This window comes from Thamnophis elegans, chromosome 1 (assembly GCF_009769535.1).
Source record: "Thamnophis elegans isolate rThaEle1 chromosome 1, rThaEle1.pri, whole genome shotgun sequence".
NCBI classification, from domain to species: domain Eukaryota; kingdom Metazoa; phylum Chordata; class Lepidosauria; order Squamata; family Colubridae; genus Thamnophis; species Thamnophis elegans.
Window position 1 is genome coordinate 63,773,470 of NC_045541.1, and position 27,914 is coordinate 63,801,383.

The 27,914-nt window shown below is 44.4% G+C and overlaps 1 protein-coding gene across 1 annotated transcript; it reads left to right on the plus strand.

Moving 5' to 3' along the window:
• IHH (Indian hedgehog signaling molecule) lies at nucleotides 1-25,650 on the plus strand. The gene is made up of 3 exons (XM_032217541.1): nucleotides 1-1,760; nucleotides 18,043-18,304; nucleotides 22,879-25,650. The coding sequence occupies exons 1-3, from the start codon at nucleotides 1,455-1,457 to the stop codon at nucleotides 23,526-23,528; spliced, it is 1,218 nt and encodes a 405-aa protein (XP_032073432.1). The 5' UTR covers nucleotides 1-1,454; the 3' UTR covers nucleotides 23,529-25,650.
• Nucleotides 25,651-27,914: the final 2,264 nt, after the last annotated feature.

Genomic DNA, 27,914 nt, shown 5'->3' on the forward strand with positions numbered 1-27,914 from the left:
CTGGAGGGAGGGAGGACAGCATTTAATTCGGTGGAAGCCATCGGGGTGAGGAGAGGAAGCAGGCTGGCCATTTCTAGAAAAGGGAACCGCCTTGCATTCCGCCCCGGCTTCTTCGACACAGAAAATAACTTTGCACATGCTCTGGGGGCGTCTCTTCCTTCCTGCAGATTTGCCAGCGCTCCGGAGCTGAACTCTGGCACCGAAACAGGTCCGGCACTAAAGGCTCTACTCCCACGAAGTACTCTGGCTCCTCCGGGACTGGTGCTCTCGGGCCTTGTGTTGACTTTGCCCGCTGGCAGCTGCGAGGGGAAGCCCGGCCCAGGCGGCATTGTTGTCTCAGCCGGTTAATCAGATCCTACGAGCCGTTGTGGAAATATCGGGCCTCTGGCCGAACAATAGGGCCCCAGGAGGTGGTGGTTAAACTTCAACCAGCTGAGCTTCCCCTCCCTGCCTGCCAGAGCCCAGGGAGCCGGGCACGCGAGCGAGCCAGGGACACCCCAACACACACACCACACACGGTTGGGGCAGATCGAGGGCCCGAGTTCCAGACTGCGACGTGAGGGTAGCCTAGAGCTGTGGATCAATGCGGGGCGTCTTTACCGCCTCCCGCCTTCTGGCCTTCTTTATTATTTGCCCCAGATTACGATCTGGGCCTGGAGGGCGAGCTTTCCTCTCTCCCCCCCCCCCCCACGCACGCTTCTCGAAGCCCGGGGACGCCCTTTGGAGCCCGACCCAACGGCGGTCGCTTCGGCCGCGCCAAACGCCGTCCCTGGCACGAGGCAGCGCTCCTCGGACGACAGCCTCGATGACCTCTTTGGCACCTTCGGCCCGGAGCACGTGGAGACGGGAGTCCTGGCTGGTGGTGGCGGGGGGAGGGGAGCGCTAGGGCGGCTCTCCTGAGGCTGAGGCGCGCGTCCGCCTCCCCAATGACAGCAGGTGAGCGAGCCACGGAGGTGGGGCGGGCGGGCTTTTGCCTCATCCCCCCCCACCCGTCCACCTCCCGGTCGGCGGGGCCCTGGCAGCGGCAGGCAGGTTCCGCGAGGAGGAGAGGAGGAGGAGGAGGAAAGGGAGGGCGAGAGGGCCGGCCACGGGCTGGGTGCGGTCCTGGCGATCCCCGATCCGGATTTCTTCAATTTCCCCTCTCCGTCGCTCACTCGTGCTCTGCGAGCTGAGGCGCAGTCAGAAAGAGCAGCAGCTCCGGCGGCAGCGCTGACCGCTAGAGCGCGGCGGCGACGCTTTAACCGCGGCAGCCAAAACAAACGGAGCCTTCGCTATTTATTGGCGGCGGCCGGAGCGGGCCGGCTGAGAGCGGCCAACCAGCTCACCTGCCCCCCTCGCCGCATGGCCGCGGCCGCTGCTCCCCTCCCGGGGCAGCCCGGCCGTCGCCGCCGTCGTCGCCGCCGCTGCTCCTCTCGGAGCGAGTCCCGCTGAGCTCCTGTGGGTCCGCCAGAGCCATGAAGGCGGCGCGGCTGCTGCTCCTCCTCAGCGGCTGCGCGCTGCTCCTGTTGGCGCCGGAGGTGCGCGGCTGCGGGCCGGGCCGGGTAGTGGGCAGCCGTCGCCGCCCGCCGAGGAAGCTCATCCCTCTCGCCTACAAGCAGTTCAGCCCCAACGTGCCCGAGAAGACGCTGGGCGCCAGCGGCAGGTACGAAGGCAAAATCGCCCGCAACTCGGAGCGCTTCAAGGAGCTGACGCCCAACTACAACCCGGACATCATCTTCAAAGACGAGGAGAACACCGGCGCCGACCGCCTCATGACCCAGGTAGGCACCCGCCTCGTCCCCCCGAACGCCGGTCGCCTCTCTAGTCGGGCTCCATGCCCGAGGAATGAGAGGGATCTCCGGGGCTGTGTGCGGATCCCGCGCAGGTGCCTTGCGCACTCCGCTCTCCGACGGCCGAGGGCACCGCGCGGGAGGGTGACACCTGTTTGTCCCATCCCGGCTCCGGACACCTGTCTGGCGCCCCGACTCTGATCGCTCCGTTGATTTTTGGGGTGGTTATGGGCAGTTATGGCAGCGGTGATATGGGAGCCTTAGAAAGCTTAGGGAGGATCCTCGGGATCGTTCCCAGGGAGCACAGTTTTGCCTTTTTCGGGTGGGCTCGCTTCCACCCCGAGATTCAGGATCTCCTTGTCGGGGGAAAGTTTGAAAAGGGACGCCCTCCCCCTCGTCACGATGACTGCGGTCTCTTCCCTTTTCTCGGTTTAAACCAAATAGCAGTTAGTCCTTTGACGCGCCAAGACAATGGATGGGTAGCCACCACTTCCGCGTGCGCGGGGTAGCAATAGCAATAGCAATAGCAGTAGACTTATATACCGCTTCATAGGCCTTTCAGGCCTCTCTAAGCGGTTTACAGAGAGTCAGCATATTGCCCCCAACAATCTGGGTCCTCATTTTACCCACCTCGGAAGGATGGAAGGCTGAGTCAACCCTGAGCCGGTGAGATTTGAACCGCTGACCTGCTGATCTAGCAGTAGCCTGCAGTGCTGCATTTAACCACTGCGCCACTGCGCCGGGGTCCCGATCCTGCCGATGTACTCCGGACTCAAAGCTATTATTTCAGAGCTATGAAGGAATTAGTAAGATGGGAAGGAAGAGGCACAATTTCTGCAGTGGAACGAAATGACTTGAATGATATCAGTCCACATTCAAAAACTACAGCGAAATATTTGTTTTCTTTGAGCTGTGATCCTAGACCCACCTGCCTGGAAATAAATCCTATGGAACTGAGTAGTACTATTTGCTTCGGAAGTAGGCATGTCAATGATCACTCAGCCAGCAGAGTGGCTCTGATTGTTTGGACAGAAAGAATAATTAACCAATTTATCCCTTTTTTATCTTATTCTCCTTTGCTATCTTTCAAGCGGGGGATGACCTAGTATTATGTATACTGACTCCTTTTTCGGTTTTAGCCCTTCTCAACCAACTGTAAAATAGAATAAATAAAACCGATCCATTCAGTGAAAGGGCTTGGATGAGATTCCTTCCTTCAGACTAGGTTTCCAAGCTCAGCAATTTTTTTTCAGACCAGCGCTTGTCTTGGACTACAAGTCCCATAATCTACTAGGGGTTAATGGAAGTTTTAAAGAAATGCATGAGCAGGGAAGGCTGCTTATAGCGAAGGCTAAAGCAGTTCCCCAGGCTCCAGCTGTCTGTATGGATACTGAGTAGAAACCTGGTGAAGCATCACTCTCTCTTATCTTGAGTAGGCAGTGCTTTGGGGCAATGCTTTTTATGCCTCTTTGTAGGATTTGCACATACAGTATTTGGCTTCCCAGGGGAGCAGGAATGACCATGAGCCTCTCCACCGGCTTTTTGCCCTCCCCAGTTTTGCAAAGGCTCTTTCCCTAGCACTTAATTCAGGGTCAACAATGGCAGCACCAGAAGACCTGAGAATTCAGGAAATTCTCAGCTGAATCGCACCATTTGAAGACAGTTCTTGTAAAGCTTCTCTCTTCAGAATCTGGGTGTGCTTTGAAGTATTTGTGTCCATATTCACAGGGTCTTAGCACTGTGTTTAGAACTCAGCTCTGATCTGGGGAAGTCTCCTTGTACTCAGACTAATATACCCAACATTGAATCTGAAGGTGTGATGGATACAAAGTGGTACAGTCACTCGAAACTAGATTTCAGAGTTGGAAGTGTAATTTGGGAAGGTGATATTACCTTCCAAGGATAAATGATTTTTCTTTTAAAAAATGGAAATCTCTTAAAGCAAATTGGTCTAGAAATCTTAATTAAATCTTACAAACCAAATAATTGAAACTTTACTTACTTTCCCAATCTTTAAGAAGGTAGCATGAACTTCAGCTTGAAAAGTGAGATACAAACAATTAGACAAATACAAACAAAACTTGGTTGGATCCTTATATTCCAGCAACCTTTACAAAAACCTGTACAACCAAATGATAGATGGACATCAGAATCTAACCACTATTGGATTATAGGGTCCGCTAGTAGCTGCTGGCCAGGACAGCCAAAATTCTAATCTTCATTGTTGAGGCTGTTTGTAGAGCAATGTGGATAGTTCAGCATATTCTACTTCTGGACCTTACAAAGGAGTTGGCTAAAATCGGGAGATAGAGACTGGGCTATGGGGACTACTGATTCAATGCACTGTGATATTTTCCAAACGCTTCTAAGTTTACTACCATCCCTGTCACTTGCGATAAACCAGTCATAACCGCTTCATGTCAGATGATGTTGCAAGCAGCAGAACCAAAAGCAGCAGTGGGCTAGGTACTTTGGGCCAGGTAGACATGAGCCTGGTACTCTAAAGCATGTTTAGGAGAGTTGGGAGAACTAAATGGGAATATTTCTGTGCAAGTTAATGCCCTGTATTAATAGGCCCCTGGCTATTCTAAGGTTGGTTAGCAAAAATGACTTTCCAGGCCAGAGATGGAGATTTGTCTGAATTCTGGTAGTCTAGTCCAAATCTGTGTCTATAGGAAGCAGAGATTTTGCAAGGCACAGATCAATGAGAACATTCCCCTGAATCATTTTTCCTTAAATTTTTCATTGATAGCAATAGATTTCCCCCCAAAAGCTTAATGCTAGGTGTATAGAGGGCTTGCATCAGGGGCAGGAAAGATTAATCATCCTCTCTGTTATGTACTACAAACTGGAGAAAGTCTGGTCTCCCAATCTGGCAATTTAAGATATAGACAGGGAGGGATGTGGAAGAAACTTACTATTAGTGCCAGTTTATGGAGAAAGGTTCAGCTGTGATCAATTCTTCTCTCCACACTAGTAAGTATCAAGAAAGTGGCTAAGTTTTATTGATTAAAAGTGCTCCTAAATGGGATGTTTTGACAGTCTTGGTTGATGGGGATGTGGGGAAGAGACATACAAGATTTCCAGGAGTAGATGGTTTTTGCGGGCAGGGTCTCATTCTACTATCCTACCAAGAGGAAAATAGGACCAAAGCTATTCACAACCTGGCTAAAAGTTGAGTCCTGGATAGATAAAATCCAGCACTTCCAACTGGGTTCCACAACAATCAGCAGTAAAACTGGAAATAATTTAAGCTGCTTGAGCCACTTTGTTAGAACTTTTTACCTGGACAAAGCAGTAGCTGTGGGCACCTCTGATTCTGGAAAACAGAATGATGGACACTGAATTTTCCTAGTCCAGGAAATTCCTAGCCATAGAATTGGAGGTGAGAGGTGAGAATGACAACCTTACATGAATATATATCACTAACACTGAGAAATTCCTGCTGGAATCCTGCTTTTGTGACTATTAGGCTACTTGCTCTGCAGCTCAAAGAAAGTGTTTTTACATCTGACGTCTCCAAAGTAGGTAAATAAAATGTGCCATTAGTGGTTATTAATGAGATAAAGAAAGCAGGTTATCCCTTTTTAAACTAATAATTCATCTCCTCGTCCGCCCACCCTAATGTGGTATCCTTCTGGGAGCCTGGCACTCTTGTAATTCCCCAGCCAGCATGGCCATTGGAGGAATTTCAAATTTACCTTCTAGATACAGAAAATGGAAAACAAATTGATGAAAGCCTCACCTTTGAAAATGTCCCAAAACAAACATTGCCTACTGAAAGAGAGAGAGAGAGAGAGAGAGAGAGAGAGAGAGAGAGAGAGAAATGGAGGGAGGGTGGAAGGGAGGGTGGAGTGAGCAACCCTGGTTGGATGAGATGGTTTTCAGTGATTAAGAGCCAGGATTATTCTTTTTTTACTTTTCTAAAAATACGCATTTTTTATTTTATTTATGTACGTGTGAGTTTATATACATATGCTGCAAAATGTAGGTGGATGGGAATAAAATAATAAAATGAAATCTCCTCTCTCCCCTTTCCTGCTTTGCAAAGAAGTGGTGAGCTTCAAAAGATTTGGAGCAGGGGGGAACAAGCAGCAGTGCCATCAAGAGAAAAACATTCAGGCTACTTTCAGGAGCAGCTCTGAGCTGCCTCAGGATTGATGCACCATATTATCTAACAAGCAAAATACACATATATTAATATATCAAAGGGAAGAAAGGGGGCAAAAGAAGAAATAAATAAAAGTGTAAAATTACCCAACTTTGCAGGATCCAATCTGAGTCATTCACTGGGACCAGAGGTTTTGTCTTTCGGACTTATGCTGGAGCCCATCTTCAAGGAATTTCTATCTAACAGTAACACATTCTGCTAAGAGAGAGGTTCCCTGAAGATGGGCTGCAGCAGAGGTGGGTTGCTCCCGGTTCAGGTGAACCGGTAGTGGCGGCAGCAGGAGGCTCCGCCCACCTGCCCAGACGCTTCTGCACATGCGCAGAAGCACCACGCAAGAAAACCGGTAGCGCTGGGATTTGCAACACACCTCTGGGCTGCAGCACGAGTCCAAAATCTCAGAAGACAAAACCTCTGGTCCCGGTGACTGACCCAGATTAGATCCTGCAACATTATCCTGGGACACTTGTCTCCATTCGTTATCTAACTATATCACTGAATGTGAGCCGTGGTTCATAGCTAGGTATATTTGTGTTTGTGTGTGTGTGTGTGTGTGTGTGTGTGTGTGTGTGTGTGTGAGAGAGAGAGAGAGAGAGAGAGAGAGAGAGAGAGAGAGAGAAGGTAGATAGGTTTAAGATTAAACTGGAAAAAAGCTATTTTTAACAGCCTGTGTTGTAGTTACTTTCAGCAGAGTCCCCTGGATCTACACAAAAATAAGGCCTGCTAGTTTCAAATGCACTACTTTCATACTACCTAGGAAGTATGCCTACGACTGCAGCCTTAATTAATCATTTATCAAGATTTTCACCCTGTCCTTCAGTTAAATTCCTAGGGCAGTTTGCAGAGGAATAGTAAAACATTAAAAACATACTAAAAGCAGCAAAAGCCAGTGAGATTTATTTGAGGACCTTGCTATACCCTTATCGTGGGGCTAGGAAGAACCTGGAAGGGAGATAGGGATGACCTGGGTTCATTGAATGGGTGTACAGAACAAGCAAAATAGGACCTTTCCTGCAGTTTGAAACCCAGAGCCGCTGCTAACTCCCCCCCTCCTAAATGCAGGATTGATTTTCAATGAACAAGCTGAGTTCTCCTCTCCCCCCTCCCCCATGCCTCAGTTTCCCCCTTCTCCCCGCGGGCCAGGGTTGCTGGGAGTGTGTTTGAGCAAGGTGAGTGCCGAGCAGCAGTGGGGCTGTGAAGATGTTGACATAAGCATGACTGAGATGCTTACACAGGGGACGATTCCCTCTTGTAAATTCCACAAGTCTTGCCCCATTGGAGCAGGAAACCAGGGTGGCGACAGCAGGGGAGGGGATGGGTGGTGTGGGGGCAAAAGTTATGTAGGGCTCTCTGGTATAAGGGGGGGGGGAATGCCTGTGGGATCCAGGAATGCAGATAAGATGCTTTGCACCATGAGAGGGGGGGTAGGACTTACCTCTGCCTGCCAGGCAGGATCATGGTCCAGGGCAGCCCCTGTGATGGAACTGGAGGCCTGCTGAGTCGGTAGCCTCACCTGCCTTTGTGGGCATCAGGGTGGCTTAAGGAAGGACAAGGTTCAGAGAGGGGAAATCAAGACCAGGCTGCTACGCTTTGGGCACGACAGGCAAAGCTATTTATTTCAGAGCTCAGGCTACATATTCTGAGATGTAAGCAGGATGGAGACCAGATGCCCACCTCCATAACTACGCAATTCTGGGGTGTACCCTGGGAATTGGGATTTCTCTAGCTTTCCATTTGAGGGATAACCTTCCAATGAGGGATGAACACTACCACTCAGCAAATCTCAATTTGTTTGTCCGGGAACCCTACAGTGGGCAGTGATGCTCAGAGCAGCGACCCACACACGCCTCTCCCAACTGATGCAGCACCTGATGATCCTGGATAGCATGGAGTCTTTTTCAGTCTGCAAATTTGGATTTCTCCTATGGACCCAGTGTTATTCCCTCTGAATTATTTTCCAAGCTTGGGCTGTGCGATGTACAAAATACCACACATGTGGGTGCTAATGGGGTTGTTTTTTTTCTTTTTTACCAAACCACAAGCATATTAAAAAACTGCATATCAAGACAGTGGTCTGAGTACTGTAGCTCTCCTCTGCTTCCTTAGCAATTCCAGGGGAAGGGACCTGCTGGATTGAATCTGGGCTGGACTGAGATGGGGTTCAAAGGGACAGCTCCTGAGCAGTCTGGGTGGGGACCCAGCTCCTCCTTGGCTTTCCCCTGCAGATGGAGTTTCGTCAAGTCCAAGGGTCTACATATCCCTGGGCAACAGGGGTCCCACCCACCTGCTCTTATCACTCCATCTTTTTCAAGAATTTCTGTCTCTGTTTGCTCGTGGTGCCTGAGCTCAGATAAGGCCTAGGCATGGTTGCCTCACCTCTTCCCCACCCTGCCTGGCTTCCTTTGCCTATTGGCTTTCCAAGCCAAACCCCAACATCCTTTTGTGTGGCCTGCAAACACTAAAGCTGGCCCAAGCCATGCCAGTGTGCGGTGATCTGCTGTTAGGGTCTTTGCTTCCTCTCCTCCGGATTGGCAGGGGAAAGAAATTGAGTCTGAGCATCCAGAACACAAGCTGGCTCAGCTCAAGGCAAAGAGTTCCTGCTTGAATGAAGCAGAGGTTCTTCCAGATGGTCCACCTTGGCTGATCCCTCTTGAATCCATCAATGCTCCTACAAGAGTTGCTTTCAGAACCCAAGAGAATACAGATTTTAGCTAGGACTAGGACACTGATGGGTAATCTTTTTGTTGTTGGGTGCCAAAAATGGAAGCCCGTGTGCGCGATAGTGCATGCAAGTGCTGGCACCCATAATACAAAGCACACCCCCACATGCTTATGTGTGCACCCCCCCCTCCCATGGGAGGGTGGGAAATGGGCCCAATGGGCCTCCCCAGGCTCCGGAGGCTTTCCTGAAGCATGGGGAGGGTGAAAACGGTCTCCCCCGGCCCTCTGGAAGGCTGAAAATCATCTGGAACTGACAGCTTGTGTGCTGGCAGATATGGCTCCATGTATCATCTGTGGCACACATGCCATAGGTTTGCCATCATGGGACTAGGAGGACTGGTAGAGAAGCTAATTTGGTATGCCAACATGTGTCTGCAGTGTAACTTTTGGTGAAAAATGCATTTGGTGAGAACTAGCATGCTGCAGAGACAACAATTGATAGGATTTTACTTTTTTGCCTAAAGCAGGTGGCAGCCCCAGATTGGGCAACCGATGGGCCATATCTGGTCCAGAGCCTTTTATTTAGCCCCATCTTGAATACCATTGACATTGAGCTACAGACTAATGGACTATGGATTTATGTACAGTAATTATTTAATTTATTTAAGTCATTTTATTGCTAGCACAAGATTTGGAACAGTAAAAGAAATAAGGAATAAAGACACTCCTGCCCCACCCATCTCTAAATAGGTCTCCCACTGTCTTCTCTTCTAGCATCTACCGCTTGAAGCAGCTGCCTCCCTCTACCCAACAGCAGGATTTCCCTGTACCTAAGGCAGCTACAGTGCGAGGGATGGGGGCTACTATTTCTTTCTGGCAACTATGATTATTTGTTGAGTTGTGAGGAGGGGCAAAAATGATTTGCATTTTTTTCAAGTGCTTGGCATCCTACAATGGGAAAATCCTACTTGTCCCCCCTTCCCGGTAAAGACAAGGCACTTCTAAGATGGGGCAAAACGAAGTGAGCTGTGGAGATCTAGAGCAGCTAACTTGGCCCGAACTGAAATGCATGTGGTTCAGCAGATCCCAGCAAATCTGGTGTGAGGGCTCTTATCCTCTGTTCCTCCAACATGGCTGGCTGTCCAGGGGGTTTAAGACTCCCCGGGATCATACCCTGGGAGCAGGCTTTAGAGACCCTGGCTAGGAACCACTGGCTTTTCCTTTGCAGCTCTCCATTGACCCCTGCTGGCTGTAATAGGAATTAACCAAGATACAAATTACAATAGTTCTGAGCTGCGCATGTGATTTTTCTAGGCAGCAAACGTTTTCTCTGAAATCCTTATGGGCAACGCTTCAATGTATCCCTGATCTGGAATAATAGCACAAACAAGATGGTTTCATAATGTGATGTTGTGGAAAGGAAACAGCTGTGAGTAGTACATATGTATAGGTGCCCATCACTTATTGTCTGTGGTGTTGACACCATGTTGGCTTCTGTCACAAAGGGATGAGTAGAAAGATTTCCAAGGGATTATGCAATGGGTCTTGTTAAAGAGCTGAGTTGGATTCACACATTGCATTTAATGCACCACATGGGTACTCTTAAGCCAAATCAAATATATTATGACTTAACATTCTGTATGAACCTGGGCAGTATCTTAAGAAGGTGTGACTTTTAGCACCTGTAGAGGTAAGGAGCAGCACCATCTCCACTTTTGTTCTGCAAGAAATCCATAAAGCCCAATAACATTTATGTTTCAGGGCTGAATTAAGGCAGTAATTTTTGTTACCTGTTATCACAGGAGGATTTATGAGCCAGGAGAAGGTAGTTTAGGGACCTAACTTGGAAGCTTCAATTCACCTGTCCTCCTGATAGGCATTTAATAAGGATAAACATTTCTCTTTTGCATGGGTTTTTGTATCCTCCTATCTCGTCTTATCTCTTGAGGCCCAGAATAAACAAGAGAGTCTGGTTGTAGAAACTGGAACAGCCCTTTGTGCCTCTCCTGCCCTGCTCTCCTGGGGACAAAGGCCATCTCTGACAATATAACCTTTCCTCTGAACGTGGGGAGAATTCAGCTATGGTAGCTCCCCCCTTTTCTCAAGGCTGATGCAAAAGTGACCTCAGAAGTGGGAGGCCCAAGTCTTTTGCCCTTGTAGACAGTTTGGCCGCATTCCAAGGTCAGAGATGGGCGCCCGGCTGTCTTACTGTCCTTTGTGATCAGTTGGGATCTCCTTCTTAACCTTTCTATTTACATGGGAGCTGTTTCCACATAGTTCTGTCTCAGATTTTGGGGAAATGCAGCAACATTTGAATATCTGGTGTTTTACTGGCATGTCCCACTGGGAGCTGAATGAGAGCCCCTGATTAATCTGGGTAGGGAATCCCAATTTTAAGATGACCTTTTGCTCCATTCACAAGAAACATATTTCACAATCCTCCACTTGTTTCTAGTGAGTTTCAGGAAACAGAATAAATAGAGGTTCTTTCCTGCAGTGGTTCTCAACCTGTGGTCCATGAACCCCTGGGAGGGGCATAATGTCATCACAGGGGGTCCACAAAGGTTTGAAGAAATGTTATGATTTAAATCTTGATTTAAGTCTTGGTGGTCCGTGGCCATGGTCCGTGATCACAAAAAGTATTTAAAAGGGGTCTGTGGTGGAGAAAAGATCAAGAACTGCTGCTTTATTGTATTTTATTACCCACTTAAGAGCAAGGGAAAGTCGGACAATTTGAGGACCATCACAAATACTTTGGGGGCTTGTACAGAGATAGCTGAGTGTTTGGAAGGGCTGACACAATGTTCTCAGTGCTGAGACAATATGACACAAATTGTGGCTCTTTTTATGTGAATTATGGCACCACGCGTATCTGCAAAAGGGGAAGAGCTTACATCCCAATGGCACAATGCCCCTTTCCTCGTTTTGACTAAAGTGGTAGAAGTTGCTGATGCCTCTGCATTTGTAGGTAGGAAGCAGTACTGCTGCCAGAACTCATTCCCACTCTGCCTGGACAAGCCAGCCTTTAGTTGGTGTATGTAAAGCATAGGGGGAAAGCCTGCAGCACAACATGGTAGTACACCAGCTTTGCCTAAGCAAGCTTGATGGCTTGAGCATGCAAAGCTTCATCACTGTCAGAACTCACCCTGCTTGGTCTGGCAAAGCCAACAGCAAAGTCAGAATGTTCTACAGTGGCTGTTCTGAAGTTACTTGTTTTTATCATTATTGTATTGAGATACAGATTAAAAGGAAGGAATAATAATATATTATTATTTCTTGCCCAATCCTTATCCTAAGGAAATCACAAATTCATCAGTTTCAATTCAGCTATTATTTTAGGGTTCTGATGTGTTTGAAAGAGAGCTAGTGTGGTGTAGCGATTAAGGAACAAAGCTACAAATAGGGAAGCTATGGGTTCTAATTTCTGCCTGGGGCACACAAAGGCAGCTGGTGGAACCTTAGCAGGGGTGGGGTCCAGCTTCTGTTACTGCTGGTTCACTCAGGGATGCACTTGATGCACAAAAAACAAGATGGTGGTGCCTATGGTGCCACCGATAGAACGGGCTCAGGGATGTGGCCGGCCGAGTTGCTACCTACTCGACTGAACCAGTCCGAACAGGTAGAAACTCACCTCTGGACCTTAGGCCAATCACTTTCTGTCAGTTCTAAGAAAGCAGCAATGGCAAACCCACTTCTGAAAAACCTGGCCAAGAAAACTGCAGAGATTTGTCTGGGCAGTCTGTGAGAATCAGACGTGACTGAATGGAAGGAAAAAGTATTTGAAAACCCCTGGGATAATGCAAAGAAGTGAGACAGTACATAAGCGAGGTTAAGGGTTGGTGGTCTGGGTAGAAATAAGAAAGCCTGTTACATAACATTCCTTATACACATTATGTGTCACTTCTTGATATCAGAATAGGATTCCTGAGATTCTGAAGAAATGATACAGGCTGGTATGCAAAGTATACTCAACTTTGCAAAATAAAACAAAATGAGAAGAAACAGTGCCTTTAACAAACAATTGCCTGTATAACTGTGTGTTACATTTTCAAAAGTGAACAGTGACCCACTCTTATTTGTACAGGACACAAGTCTACACCCAGACTTTGTGGCACCCAAGAAAAAAAATGTGACAACCACAGCAACCTGGTGAATTAAAAACAACAACAAATACAATGCCACCCTTTAAGGGAGCTTCAGATCTGCCACAAAACTGTTTTGAGAAAAAAACTGAACTCTTACAGAATAATCGCCCCAACCCCACTGTAGCTCTGAAAGCAAATAAAAAGCCACTAAAACATGTAGAAGAAGCTGTAAAAAAGTTGAGGTGAATTGTGATGATGGGTCCTCCTGAAACCAGGTGGCCCTGGAATTTTGCTGAAGTTAAGAGCTATACATTTCCAGAATTCTTTCAGCCTATTGCAGAATTGTGTAGAAATGACCTAGTGGAAGATCACTCAGTGTGATTTGCAATAGATCAGGAAGCAATTCTAACCCCTGGTGATTTTTTTTAGCAATGACATCAAGTGCATTTTAAAAAAACAACAAATCCTTTTTGCTGTAACTGGCATTATACAGGTAGTCCTTAACTTATGGCCACAATGGAGCCCAAAATGTAGGTTGCTAAATGAGAAATTTGTTAAGTTTTGCCCCATTTTACGATTTTCTTGCCACATTTGTTAAGTGAATCATAAAGTTGTTAAATTAGTAACTTGGAGGTTAAGTGAATCTGCTTTCCCCATTGACTTTGTTTGTCAGAAGGTGATTACATGACCCTGGGACACTGCAACCATCATAAATGTGAGACAGCTGTCAAGCATTCAAATGTAAATCACGTGACCATGGGGTTGCTGCAATGGTCATGTGTGGGAAATGGTCATGTTACTTTTTTCAGTGTTGTTGTAAGTCAATGACTATCTGTAATCACTTATCTTTTTGCTCAGGTGTAAGTCATCTGGGAAATAGAAAAATCAAGCGCCTTTGCCCAAGTCATATGTAACTCAGCAATTCTCAGACTGAGAGTTTTATGTACCGGTATAGATTTCTACACTAGTACCTTAAGTGAATATTTTGATTCACATCTCCAGAGTGTGACTCCTGAAATGCAAAGAATAGCTGACCAATTAGCATCCCCCTATTTTTCAAGTAGCTTTGACGAGTGAGCAGCACAGTGGCTCAGCAGTTAAGAGGCTGGGCTTGTTGGCTGTTAAACCAGCAGCCTGAATTTGAGACCTGAGTGCAATGTGACAGGGTGAGCTCCCGTCCTGGCCCCAGCTCCTGCCAACACAACAGTTCGAAAGCATGCAAATGCAAGTAGGTGAATAGGTACCACTTTGGTGGGAAGGTAACAATAGTTCATAATGTCATGCTGGAGCCACATGACCACAGAAATGTCTCCAGATAGCACAGATTCAATGGCTTTGAAATGGAGATGAACACCGCCCCCTATGGTCAGTAAAGACTAGCAGACTCCTCTACCTTTACTTTATGTTGAGCGGGCTTCCTGATTCTAATAAAAAACAGATCCCAAGGGCACATGAATTTGCAAAGTCTTGGTCTAAAAGAGCCTGTAAACAGTTGGGGAAATTGTGGCCCTCTTGGGATAGTTAAATTACAACTTTGATTATCTCTTATCACTAGATAGGCTGATTGGGGACATGGTGATTGTATGGTAGCGGCACTTGATGGGTTATTAGGTCCCCACCAATACTGATACTGTCTGATAATGAGATAAAACCAAAGGGGAGGGGGAAAGAGCTGCGTTTTATGTCCTTTCCTTCATTTCCCTTATGCTCTTTTGGTCGAGTTTTCACCATTCCAATTTCCAACAAGGAAGAAAATGCAGTCTGGTTTTGCTAATGCCATTAGCTAAAAAAGATGTCCAAGTTGAAGCTGAGAATGGTTTTGCATTTTGCCCAGAAGACACATCCCAAAAGTCTGCAGTTGCTTTTTAAAATGAGGATTAAATCCAGTCACCATCTTTTCTGTTGTCCCTCAGCAGTGGTCAGTAGGAAAGATTCTCTGAACAGTATCTGCACCCATTTGTTGTCTCAATTCTCATATTTTCTTTTTGCTACAGTTTTCCTAATATTGGTTTTAGAATGGAACTGGGAACCATCTTAGCCTATTATTGGCCAAAGGCTTGTGTGATCAGCTTTGCTTACTGTATATACTCGAGTATAAGCCTAGTTTTTCAGCCCACTTTTTGGGCTGAAAAAAGCCGCCTCGGCTTATACTCGAGTCAGTGAAAAATTTGCCCGAAATGGAGGAGAAAAAGGGGCGGGGCCATGCCGCTGGGTGACACTCGTGAATGGCCCAGTGCCCCTGTGAGTTTCCCCTCCCTCTGTGTCAGTTTGCCGCGCAGCGCGCACCGCACCATCCCCCCTCCTCACGTTCTAATGTAATGCAGGGCTGTCTTACGATTACCCTTCCTCCCCCTCCTGCCGCTCTGCAACGATGTCCCACCTCCTCCTTGTTATGGCAAGCAGCCACATAGCGATGTCCCACCTCCTCTGGTACAGTGATCCAATGATAGGAATCACTGTGCCGTGTGTCATAGGAGGCGGGACATCGCTCCCGCGGCTGCACGGGACATCATCATCACAGCGGGACATCAGCATCATGAGGTGAGTGAAGTATTTCATTGAATACACCACTAGTTTACTGTTTTTCTTTGAAATAAATATTCAAAAACATTATTGGTATCTATTTTTATTTTTGAAATTTACCGGTAGCTGCTGCATTTCCCACCCTAGGCTTATACTCGAGTCAATAACTTTTCCAGTTTTTTGTGGTAAAATTAGGTGCCTCGGCTTATATTCGGGTCGGCCTATACTCGAGTATATACGGTAAATTGAAGCAACATCGACAATCCCTTAGATTTTGATATATGTACTTAAGCAACTGCTGCTTTCTCATTCCACTCAGTTTTGGCTGAGAGCACTATCAGGAACCAGTCCCTGATACTTACTGGCTATGCTGGCTATGCTGGTGTGTATGGGGGGGGCGGGGATTTTATACCAAGCCAATAATAGAACCTGAAGCTCTGGGAACAAACAAAACAATTGTAGAACAAACTTTTGGAAGATGGTTGCAGTTTCAAGTTTGACTCAGGACAAATTTTTGATATTGAAATGTTTTAAACTCAGTGTTTTACCACCCGTGAGAAAGAAAGTATTAGAGATGCTGAAGAAATATTTGTGGACAAATAGTGTACGGATTAATTGGTGCATTAATTCCACTTACCTGAACCCCCTGCTCCCCACAGCAAATAAATTTATACATTTTGAAATTTATATGGGAATGATCTAAAATATATTTAGAAATATGACATAAGAAATTTGGATTTACAAGACCCTTAAGGCCAGCATTGTTTGAAAAGATTCCCTCATGTAGAAAATAAGCAAAAGTTAATCAGAAAATTCTGTTCTATCCTCTCTGGCTTGAATTGGAATTACACATTTTTAACAACACATAAGTTAATTAGTGTTTTGTTAGAACCAATACTGATTTGTTCCTAGGCACAGTAATTATGTTGCAAGTGTATTATTATCACTGTCACATTTTTTCTTCTTCCTGGCCTTGCTCCTCTCTGCTATTCACTCCCACCAACACAATTTGTGTGCTCAATGTCTTGTAATTTAGGGTTACATATCAGGCGTGTGATGAATGCAATTCCAGAATATAATTCCAATCAAAGATATGTCAGTCTTTCGGGAGCAACAGATCTTTTTGCTGCAGCAAATTCAGTCATTTTGTTCATTTGGAAATTCACATTTTCATAGAAAGTATTTGTAAAATTATTATTTAACAGTGAATTTTTAAATAGGTTAATGAGCTAATGGATAGATGAGATAGACTGAGAAGCCAAAGCCATATGAGATCTTAAACTACTTTCATTGGAACAGCCATAATAACAACAGGACTTTGCAAATTTGAATGTGCTTCTCCTCTCCATCCCTTCCCTTCATCTTTGTATGAACTAGGGAGGGGGCTGAATCATTTACCCACCTTACCTTCTTGACCTGGGCTCAGGACCCCTTTAATCTGACTGTTGCCTTGGTAGCAGCTCTCTCTCTTGCCCATCAAGGCCATTCCCTCTTCCTTCCACAAATGGAGAATTACCCCATAGCAAGTGGCTGCACTTAACTGACCTTGGCTGAATTGGAAAAAAATAAATGGGATGGGTGTTGGACTAATTAATACTTGGATACAGCAAAATCCCAAGGCTGTCAGCTACATCAGGAAGGTAAAAAACCAAGCAGCATCCTGGAAGAAAGCAATGGCATATCTGTAATGCCCCCCCCCTTCCAGCCACCCCCAAAACCCCTATATGGACCTATTTGTGCAGTTTACTCAAATGTCTTTATATGAAGTTTTACCTTATTTTAAACTGGATCAGTTTAAACTCTAAGCTGTATACAGTTCTAGAAATGAATCTGTAGGATTCAGAGTACTGTAGTCTTCCCTATTCTGCTGTCTTGAAATGTTACATAGCATATGTCAGGTTGTAATTTGGTGTTCTGCAATGTAACTTTCTCAAGTTACTCCCATCCAGAAATGGTGATTCTTCCACGGCTAACTGAGAGCAATCATAATTTCTGCTTGGGGGAGAAGGCAAAATCATCACAGTATCAGGCAAAAGCTGAACTACATACGCACATCAGCCATCAAGTTGCAACTGCACAGAGTGGACTTTGTGGTATAACCTCTTCTCGTGTATGACCAACATTCTGATGCGATTCTGGGCTGCTGTCAACCTTTATGAAGGGGGGGGGGAGTTTCCATTTTGCCAGCAAGACAATTGAATTTGTGATAGTTATTTACAGCTGGTACACTGAATACAGTTCTTATCTGGGCAAAATGAAGATCTCAGCATTTTAAGTTATATTAACATATTTCTGAATAAAAACTAATTTAATGTGAGTAAGGGCCTAGATTAAATAGGGAATAGAATGAGATGGAAACACTGTGGGCTGATAGAAGAGACTATAATACTTTCAGTTGTGAATGCGAAATGTCATATTCTGATTACTGTATTCTCTTAAATTGGGGTTTCCCAACCTTGGCAATTTTAAGATACACGGACTTCAACTTCCAGAATTCCCCAGCCAGCCATGCTTTAGATGGTTGGCATGGGATCATATTTTTTTCTTATTATTCCATTATGTGGGTTTTTTTAAAAAAAGTATAGAAATAAATACTGAAAAAGAAGGATTGCACTCCCCCCCCCCCAATATTCAAGGATATTTAGATTTTAAAAGCAAGCTTTTGTAAACAAACTCCCTTTTGCTTCATTAGAGCCTTGCATATGTACTGACAGGATGTGAGTCAGGCTTAGACGGAGTCGGAGGACTATGAAGGATGGCTATGGAATAATGCTTCCTCCAGACTGTGCGAACTGCGCTGCTGATCTCTTCTTCTTTTGCTGTTCTTCTCCCACAGCGTTGTAAGGACCGCCTAAACTCCCTAGCCATTTCAGTGATGAACCAGTGGCCAGGGGTGAAGCTCCGGGTGACAGAAGGTTGGGATGAAGATGGACACCACTCTGAGGAGTCCCTGCACTATGAAGGCCGTGCAGTTGACATCACCACCTCTGACCGGGACCGCAACAAATACGGGATGCTCGCACGCCTGGCTGTGGAGGCTGGTTTTGACTGGGTTTACTATGAATCCAAGGCTCACATTCACTGTTCTGTTAAATCAGGTGAGGCCCTATTTCGAGAACAGCATAAAAGGCAACGGTGGAGATAATGGGGTCTTGGAGGAAGCGGGAGATACAAAGATAAGAAAGATAGAAGAATCTGATAGGTTTGTAGAATTTTGGGCTGAAGGAATGGATGGTGCTTACCACATTCCCCTTTTGCCTTTGTTGCTGCATCAGCATCACCAGTGTGATCCCACACATCTGCTGTGTGTAGTTTACAAGGACTCTGTCCTCATAGCTGATGGCATTGAGACTGCCGATGGAAATGATGGGAAGAAATTCCTTGATTCTGGACCAAGGACTTTTTCTTTCCCAGAGCAATACAATAGGTGAGGTGGGATATCTAACAAGAAATGCTATACCATTTCAGTTTATGGTAAGGCAGTATAGGATGTAAGCCTGGCTTTGTATGAGGATTTAGACAATCTTTGTTTGGCATGGCTCCCTCCCTCCCTCAGGGTCTTCTCCCCTGGGCCAGAGTAAGAGCTCCCACCTGTGTTCAGGTGCTTATGCTAATGCTGTAGGAAAGGTGGTTTTACAAAAGGTTGTTTCTCTTACCTCACTTGCTCTCCACCAAGCAGCTAGTATTTTTGTGTGTGTATGATGTAAGACCAGAATAATAGATTCTGTCCAGTAGAAGGCATCTCTGAACCATGGCCCAGTCCTAAACCCTATGTTGTCTGTTGGGATTATGTGCTGTGGGGTTCCCCCTGGTGGCCGGAGTACCATGCTTTGACTGTGGCCTCTTGTTCCTGTCCTTTGACCATTAGCATGACCTGCGGGTGTCTCTCCGGCCCTTTCCAGACCCACAGGCTCTGTCGTTGGTGGGAATGAAGTGCCTTTGCCCGGGCCTGATCCTTACAGTGCTTGGCCCAGCAGCCAAATCTCCATCAATTGACTGCAAGTCTATCTGGAGTGAACAGCGCTGGAGAAAGAGACTGGCTCAGGCAGAGTGGAGCCCAGCCCCTCCCTTCTGGTATTAGGATGGACAATGATGCCTTGTAGACCACTGGATGGAGCTTTGCCAGCCAAGTGTCAAGAAATGTTGTCCAACAGCTTCTCCCCCTTGGATTTTGGGTATCCAAAGCCTTGATATCAGCAGAACTCTCTGGATATATTCATAACTTGAGTTGTTGCACTGGATACCGTGGCCTGTCTGTTGCCAAGCTGGGATCCTGGACTGCTGGTAGATCACTGCCAGATCATTTCCCCAGATCATATATTTAAAATACTTCCTCTAAGGTCTGTGGGCAAAAATAGCAAAGCAATTTTGTTTTATCTTATTAATGCCATGCACACTGCTGGAATACTCTGCCTGTTTCTGGATGCTCACATTTCTCAATGGATGTTCCAACATTACAAATTATGCAAAGACAGAAAAATTCTCATGATAGTGGACAACTGGAGGAGAAGACTTTTGCAGGGATAAAGAACTGGTCACTGAAGAGAGAGAATCCAGTTTCTGCTGGTAGTGAGAACAGACAATCTTAAAAGAGGTCTTCATCCAAGATCTCAGGCAGATGGAGGTTAGAAAACCTAGTGGGCAGTGCAGATAGGATACCTTAGTCATGAGCTGTTTAGAAGGGTTGTATAGAAACTATAATGATAAGGAATGGGCTGAATGACATTAGTTTTTTATGTTTAATCAGATAACTTTTACGTGACTGGTAATGCTGTGTGTATCCTGGATATCTGGCCTGATAACAGCTGCAAAACATCTGTTATCAATTCTGTAATACGGCCTATCTATCTCTCCATCTCTTTTCTTGCTTGGACTCTGTAATTATCTATGCAATATTGAAAAACAAAACTGAACAGTTTAATTGCTTTAATATTCTTTGTAGCACGACGTGTGCTTGGTTCTGGTAATGAAACTCATTTTCCTAATACAATGAACTGCTAGAACAAACTTGGAAAATTTTCCACATACATAGAAGAGTTATTGCCAATTTAAGCTTAAATCAATCTACTTTCAAATGAATGTCAATTTATTACAGGCAATATACATACATACACATACACATATACAAATACAAATACATATACATACATACATACATTTCTCATCCATGGTTACTGTTATGAATAGCATTCATCAGCTGCTAGTGTTCAGCTGTCTGTAATGTCCCATATGGAGAACATTGGGATTCCTGAATTACACATCTATATATATTTCTCTGTTCCATCTATGGTCAAATAAGATCAAATAATTGCAGAACAGTCTTTTTCTTGTAGCAGCTGTGTGCAGAATACCAGTGAGATATACCAAGGCTTGTCTAAAGAAGGCAGATTGGTCTTGGCACAAAGGAAAAACAATCATGTTTAAGTTTGAACAACAAAGTTATGCAGAAAAAATACAATTGGATCAGAGGTGGGATTCACTTACCTTCCCTACCAGTTTGCAAATGTGAGTGCACTTCTGCACATGGGCATTACGTCGGGGCAGGTGGACGTAGCCTCCTGTAGCCGCCACTACCGGTTTGCCCGAACCAGAGAGAACTGGCTGAATACTACCTCTGGATTGAATTATACCTGCTATATGCTGTTCTTTTATGCCATCATTTATTTCTGTGTAGTAAATAGGACAAATCAGTACATACATCTCTCTGATCTCTTCTCTGAGAATGAAGAGGTGCTTGCAGAGAAAAAGGAGATTTCCTCTTTTACTCCAGGACTTGAAGAACTATGTCTGGAGTGCAATTGTTGCTAGCTAGGAAATACAGACCATGGCTTGCTGTCTGGTCTGTCCTTTTCCTATTCTCCCTCCTACAGCAATACAGACCTTTAAGAGACAAAGGCAAGTAAGGATGCATTTCATTGTCCGAGTATTTGGAGAACAATAAGTTTGTCGACTTTCTGGGGAAAGGATGGATTTCTTTATCTTGTCACTGGGTTTCTATGGGCCAGAGAAGTGGTTCTTCACTCTTCTTCTTTATTCCTTGTGGGGGGATACTTTGAGTATATTTGCACAATGATTAATTTGGAGAAGTGATGCAGAGTGCTTGCCAGAGAGATCTGGACTCAGAATATCAGTGATGGGCCCTGTCATACAAGTTGTACTTGCTAAAATTCTCTCTTCCTCACATTTGTTAAAAGAGAGCACTCTTGTTCCCTTGAACCTGTTATTGCCATAAGAACCCCCCCCCCCCAGAAAACTAATTGGGAGGAGTAGGAATAAAAGTTGCTTTCAAGTATAATGAACAAAGAACATGTTCTAAAATTCTTTGGGAAGTTTGGGAGCAATTAACTTTTTTTAAATTGGTACAGATTAATATTATACTCATTAGCAGCATTGAAGTTAGAATGGCTGAAGTGGATTGCATCCCTGTCTCTTAAATTGTGCAAAAGGAGTTTCCCTCTTTTGCATAACTATTAACTGATTCCCTTTCGTACAGCATCATCCAGGTGGAACTTTGGATATGTCAATCATTCCAGACTAAGAAACAAACCCAACCTTCATGCTTTGCTTCAAAAACTGTTTTTTTTAAATAGAAAATTTTAGTTTATTCAAAAAAGACTAAAATACAAAAACCAAAATGTTTAAAAACAACAAAAGAAAAAACACAAGGAAAAAGACATTAATAAAAAAAGTGTCTTAAAGAAACTAACACTTAACATCAACCCTAATCGAATGATGATTAGTATAATACAGCAATGTTGGTTTCTTACTCCTAGCGTAACAGGCTAAAAGAATTTCAAACAGTTAAACTAAAGTAAGTAAATGTACTTACAAATTATTAGCCTGTTATTTATGAACTATATTAATAACAATCTGGTTAACAGGAAAATCAATAATAATAAATTTATTATGTAAAAGTAAAAGAATAATAGAAATGGTAAACAGTAATAAAAAAAAAACAAAGTGGAAATTCTAAAACCCTCTGTTAACAAGCTGTTATTATGATCAACTCATAAAATATTTATCATGGCTTCAGTCTCCAATCATCCCAAATATTAACCTTATTTGATGCTGGTTCAAATATCCACATTTGCTTCTTTATACCAACTCTTATCAATTGCTGATCGATTAAATACAACAAATCAAGTCTCCAAAGCCAATCTATCTTCTCCACAAAAACAGATATAATAGTTGCTTAATTAAATGTATAAAGTACATTTCCCCCTCTCCATAAAACCCCTTAAAAAAACATTTGCAACTCATCCACCCAGAGAATTGTCTGCTATTATATATAAACAGTGTTAAAGTTCCAAAAGGTGTATGGAGTCGGCTCTATAATTCCAGAATCTATATTTCTTCCTGGCCAGATTACAGCTGGAAAACCACATCTCTTCTCGATGTTCTCCACCGTCTGTGTTATTTCTGTGTCTATATTTCTTCCTGACCAATCTCCTGCAGACGCTTCAAAACTGTTTAATTGGATAACCATGGAGAACAGCTTTCCCCTCTACCACAGCAGCAAGAAATTTATTTATATATTGGTCCTATTTATCCAATCTACATGGAGCCTGGAGACCCTCCCACCCCACCCCATCTCCCATGAGTTTTTATGTCTGCCTTTCAGTCCCCCACTTTCTAATAACCAGACTGCCACTCTTTCTTTCTTTTTCTTCAGAGCATTCAGCAGCAGCAAAGACGGGAGGATGTTTTCCAGCCCGAGCGCTGACAACTCTAGAGAGTGGGACCAAGATTCCATTGTGGGCCCTGAAGCCCGGGCAGCGGGTCCAAGCCATGGATGCGCAAGGCCACCTCGTCTACAGTGAGTTCCTGGCATTTCTGGACAAGGCAGTGTCATCACGGACCACATTCCACGTCATTGAGACCCAGGACCCACCCCGCCGCTTGGCTCTCACAGCAGCACACCTCCTTTTTGTGGGGGAGAACGCAACTGCACCCATGAAGATTATTTTTGCCAGCCTGGTCCAGCCAGGCCAATACGTGCTGGTAACTGAGGGGGGACGGCTGCAGCCGGCCAGGATAGCGGCGGTCTCTTTGCAGATGGATATTGGTGCCTATGCTCCCCTCACCAGCCATGGGACTCTGGTGGTGGACGAAGTGGTGGCCTCTTGTTTTGCTCTGGTGCGGGACCATCACTTGGCTCAGTGGGCTTTCTGGCCCTTGCGACTGTATCACCACTGGGCAGGGAGTGACTGGGCCCAGCCAGAAGGTGTGCACTGGTACTCTGTACTGCTTTACCGCCTGGGCCAAATGTTACTAGCTTCAGATAGCTTCCACCAGTTGGCCACAGTGCAGTTTGAGAGCTGAGTGAATGTTTTCCATTGCCGCTGAAATAGGGAGGAACACAGTGGCCTCCACTGGTTCTCGAGAGAGACTGCTTAGCAGCCAAAACCCTAATGAGTGGGGGAAAGGAGGTGGGACCTTTGGCTTCCCATCACCTACACCAAGCACAAGAGTAGAAGGAAGGTTTTGGCTTTTCTTTCCACCTTCTTTGTGCTGTTGGCTACAGAAGAGAGTGCCCAGCAATGGGCCCATATGCTGCTATTTTGGTGGAAGAGCCTCTAGATGCAAAAAGAAGAGTGAGACAGGTGGAAATCCTCAAACCCAGGATGAAGGAATGAGGTGGCCGGGGGAATTCTGCAACTCTAGATTGCAGATTGTGACTGTATCTGCAAGGAGGCTCCAGGGTGAGGCTGAAGGTGGGGTTGTGAGACTTCTCCCAAAGACACCTCCTTTTAGGAACTGTATGCCTCCTGGCACTGTTCCTTTGAGGCCAAAGCAGCTACAGAGGAGACACTCCTGGATTCTTGCCCTTGTGAGAAGGAGGATGGAAATACTTATTTCCAACTGACAGTTCACCTGAATCTAGGAGCAAGGAAAGAAGAAGGACACATCAATTATGGTGAGGGACCAGGCAACAGAGAGGGAAGATGTATAGGATACCATACCATCATCTTTGGATCTAAACTATTGGCCTACAGTGATGAAAGCCCTCTCTTTTGTCTTCTGCATTCACTAATGCAAATTAAAAGAATCACTCCACCTAAAAATATGCACTGATAGAAGGAAGAGTACAGGGTGGCAGGAGGGGGAGAAAAGACCTCAGCCTGCTTTAAGTAGTTAACTCTAGCTGGATTCACCAAAAAGTGGTTATTGTAATAATATTATTTAATCACGTCACCTATGTTGGCTGGTCTTGAAAAATCACCAAGAGGAACAAAATTAGAAAACAGAACTGGGAATTCTCTGCTCGTGGAGGGACAGATTAAGAGTCAGGGAGGGGAAAGGGATTGTTTGGTTTTTCCAAAGTCTTTTGTTGATTTTTGAAGGTGCAGGAAGGCAGATGTTTCTCAGGAGCTTTACCTCCTGTCTTCTTAGCATCCCAAAGAGAGTGATCCAAAGCAGAGGGTCTGATATTTGAGCCAATCCTTTCTTCATTGCATTAGTTTGATAAATATGGATCTTCCTTTGCCAAGGCAATGTGGAAAGCCACCTGTAGGACAATTGTATGCATTATGTATCGAACATGTTTCTACAGAGTATGCTTGAAATCAACTCAACTGATGATCGTTGACAAAATTATTGTTCTAGATGCATATATGCATTTTTTTTAAAAAAAACTAGTGAAGTGCTAGGTTTACATGCAGAAAAATAAAACTGGTTGCTTATCATCTAATGCAAATGACTAGAAAATAGTTTTCAGCTGTACAGGAAAAGCATTAGTGGCTCTCTCTCTCTCTCTTTCTCTTTCTCTCTCTGGATCAGGTTTTTGGTTAAGTGGTAATGGATTTTTTGAGAAGTGGTTAAGTTTTGAAGTACACCCAGCATTTCCCACGTTAAGTTAAATCCATGTTGGAAATTGTAATGTGTGAAAACCAGGTCCAGATCTCCCAGTTTAAGCCTCTCCTTGAAGATGTTATGCTGCAGTGACATCTTTATACCAGCAATTGGTCCTCCTCTACCTACAATTCTGACAACTAACATTTTGCTTCTATGTACCTATCAGCACAGCCCATTAAGTAGCCACCAAGAATAAGTTTCTTTTTGCCCACAGCAAACCTCCTCATGCCTCTCCACCGTCATTCTCAAATCTGAAACACCCACCCACCCATCCCGGTGGTAGTAGATGAAAAGGAATCTTTGCTCTTCACATTACATTTATTTATTTCCCTTCCCTTTGCAAAATGCTCAGAATTCTCTGATTGGTAAAAACCTTCTGGTAAAAGAGACCAAAGGGGATAGGGGTTGGGAGGGGGGATTGGTTGGGGTAATTGTTTCTAATAAAAGTATTTAAGGATTATTTCAGAAAAGCACAGTTTTTTTTTAATGTGATCTTGGGCAGGGTGTGAGGGAAGTGTAAGCATTTGTCTTTTCACTGGATGTAAATTTCCCAAATGGATGAGAAGTCCAATAAATTTCTTGACTCACACTGGATGTCTTGTGAGTGTCTGTGATTAAAAAGACAGCATGGCCCTGGATGCATACATACCCTGCACGAAAGACAGGATCCAACTGGGCTGTGGGATTGAAATGGGGAAGGGGAGATGCAAAACCAGCCAGTCTTAAGCCAGTTCATGCAGTAATTAAATTGTGGTGCCTATTTCTGATTTGTGCTTCTAGGATCCTGTAGGATCTTTATCTAAGATAACAGAGGTTGTATGTTTATATGCATATCTACACATCAAAGGGCTGAGTGGCCTGCTCACTCCACTCCATTCCTTTTGGGGAAAAAATTATAACAACTACCAGGAGAATATATGCTGATGTAGTTTGTGCTGGGAGAAATGCCCTATGATTTAATTAAGAGGGCATCTTTAAACAAGTACAGGGCATCACATCACACTAAACCATGGTATGAACAATGATACATGGAATAAACCACAATGTTAGATTCAAATATGCTAAATCATAAACCATGGTTTACAAAGCAGAATGGATGGGTTTGCACAAAACTAATTAATGGGTTAGCATAATGTAGTAACCTATCTTTAGAATATTTTCAGATGAAACTTGTTATATAATTTATGGAATTTCACTGGAATAGGCATGGGGAAGAATAATTATTATCTAAAATTTGTAGCACAGCTGTGATTTCATATGGCTTCTTCCCATTATTTTCTCATTGCCACAAGAAATCCATCAGGGAGAAAAATGATAAGTATTGCAGGTGCCTTCAGTCTGAAAACATCCTTAACTGAATTAGGTTCTTTTGGTGGATTTCATGCCCTTTGAAACTGGGAATTAGCCATTAGTTGGGTTCATGTATTGCACTAAGCCATGGCTGGCTGCGGAATTCTGGGAGTTGAAGTCCATAGGTCTTAAATTTCCAAGTTTGGAGACCTCTGCACTAAACCAAGACCAAATCATATTTTGGCTCAGTGGCCCCCAGAGTATCTCTTCATTCCACTACCTTTTAATGCAGAATAGAATGTAGAACTTGCTAACTCATCTTGATCAATATTAACTTTCTAGCTTTGGTATGAAATTTCCACTCCTTTTTTGTTGTCATTGCAGCAACATTCAGCCCGATGAAGAGCTCTGAGCATCTTACAGAATTGCTGTTTGCTTTAGGATTTTTTTGGTTCACTCTAATAAAGAAGTTGCCTTTGTGTGAATGTCTGCAGTTTTCTTTATGGCCCCTATTCAGCTGCCTTGGTTTTTACACAATCAGGCTGTTTTTGTATCCACCCAAACGTATCTTCTTATAATCTCACATGGACTTAAAATGTCTCCCATTCAGCAAATGAAAAATAATTTGCTTTAGCAAGGAAGCAGCAGATTTGTTTGTAAAGCTGTTTGTGTGTGCCCATAGGGTGGTTGGAGACCAATACTTTTGCACATCTGGAGGGTCCGGTGAAGTCTGGCTGTATTGCTATTATTCGGCTGCTCTTCCTAGAACTGCCATAGTGTTGGAAATCCAAGAATACCACCTGGTGGCTAAAAAAGGAAAACTGTCCAGAGATGATTCCTGGGGCACACTGATCTTTTCCAACATTTCCAATTTATTCCAACAGCTACTTGTTCCAAAGTGTGTTTCAGTCTTGTACTACCTACTCCACCATCTTAGGGGGAACTACATACCAATGTGATCAATTGGCACATTTAACTGCTGGAGTAAACAATGGGGTTTTGTTTGTTTGCAAAAAGAATGGTGGCTATGGACTCTAATGCATTTGTAGTTTGGTTATAGTCCATAGACAGGTTAGTGAAGTGAGTGCTAGGGTGAACAAAGTCTATTCTTCTGATATTAAATATATAAATGCAGAATGTGCATTTATATTAAATATATAAATGCAGGTGTGATATTTAGTGAATAGATTGTTTATTCTCTGCCAATGTGACATTTGTGTACAAGATTTCCTTGAAGAAAATAGAAAAGCAATTAATTTTTAAGCTGTATGGATTATTTAGATAAATAGGACTATTGGGAATGGAGACAGGGGAGTGACTTCATGATAAAAAGCTATAGTATTCCAAATCCATAACGTATCAATCAGCAAAAGTTAGAGGCTGTTTAATATGACTTATCTAATTGAGTGGCAATTTAGGAAATTGCCTTATGCCAAGTCCAACTACTTGGGCAAAGGGTTTCCCCCCTTCCATTACTTGTTACAAATAAATGAATAAGGTATTTTATTGATTCTGGGATTTTTTGCAGACTCTGGTTTTGTAGTTCTACTGATTCCTCCTTAT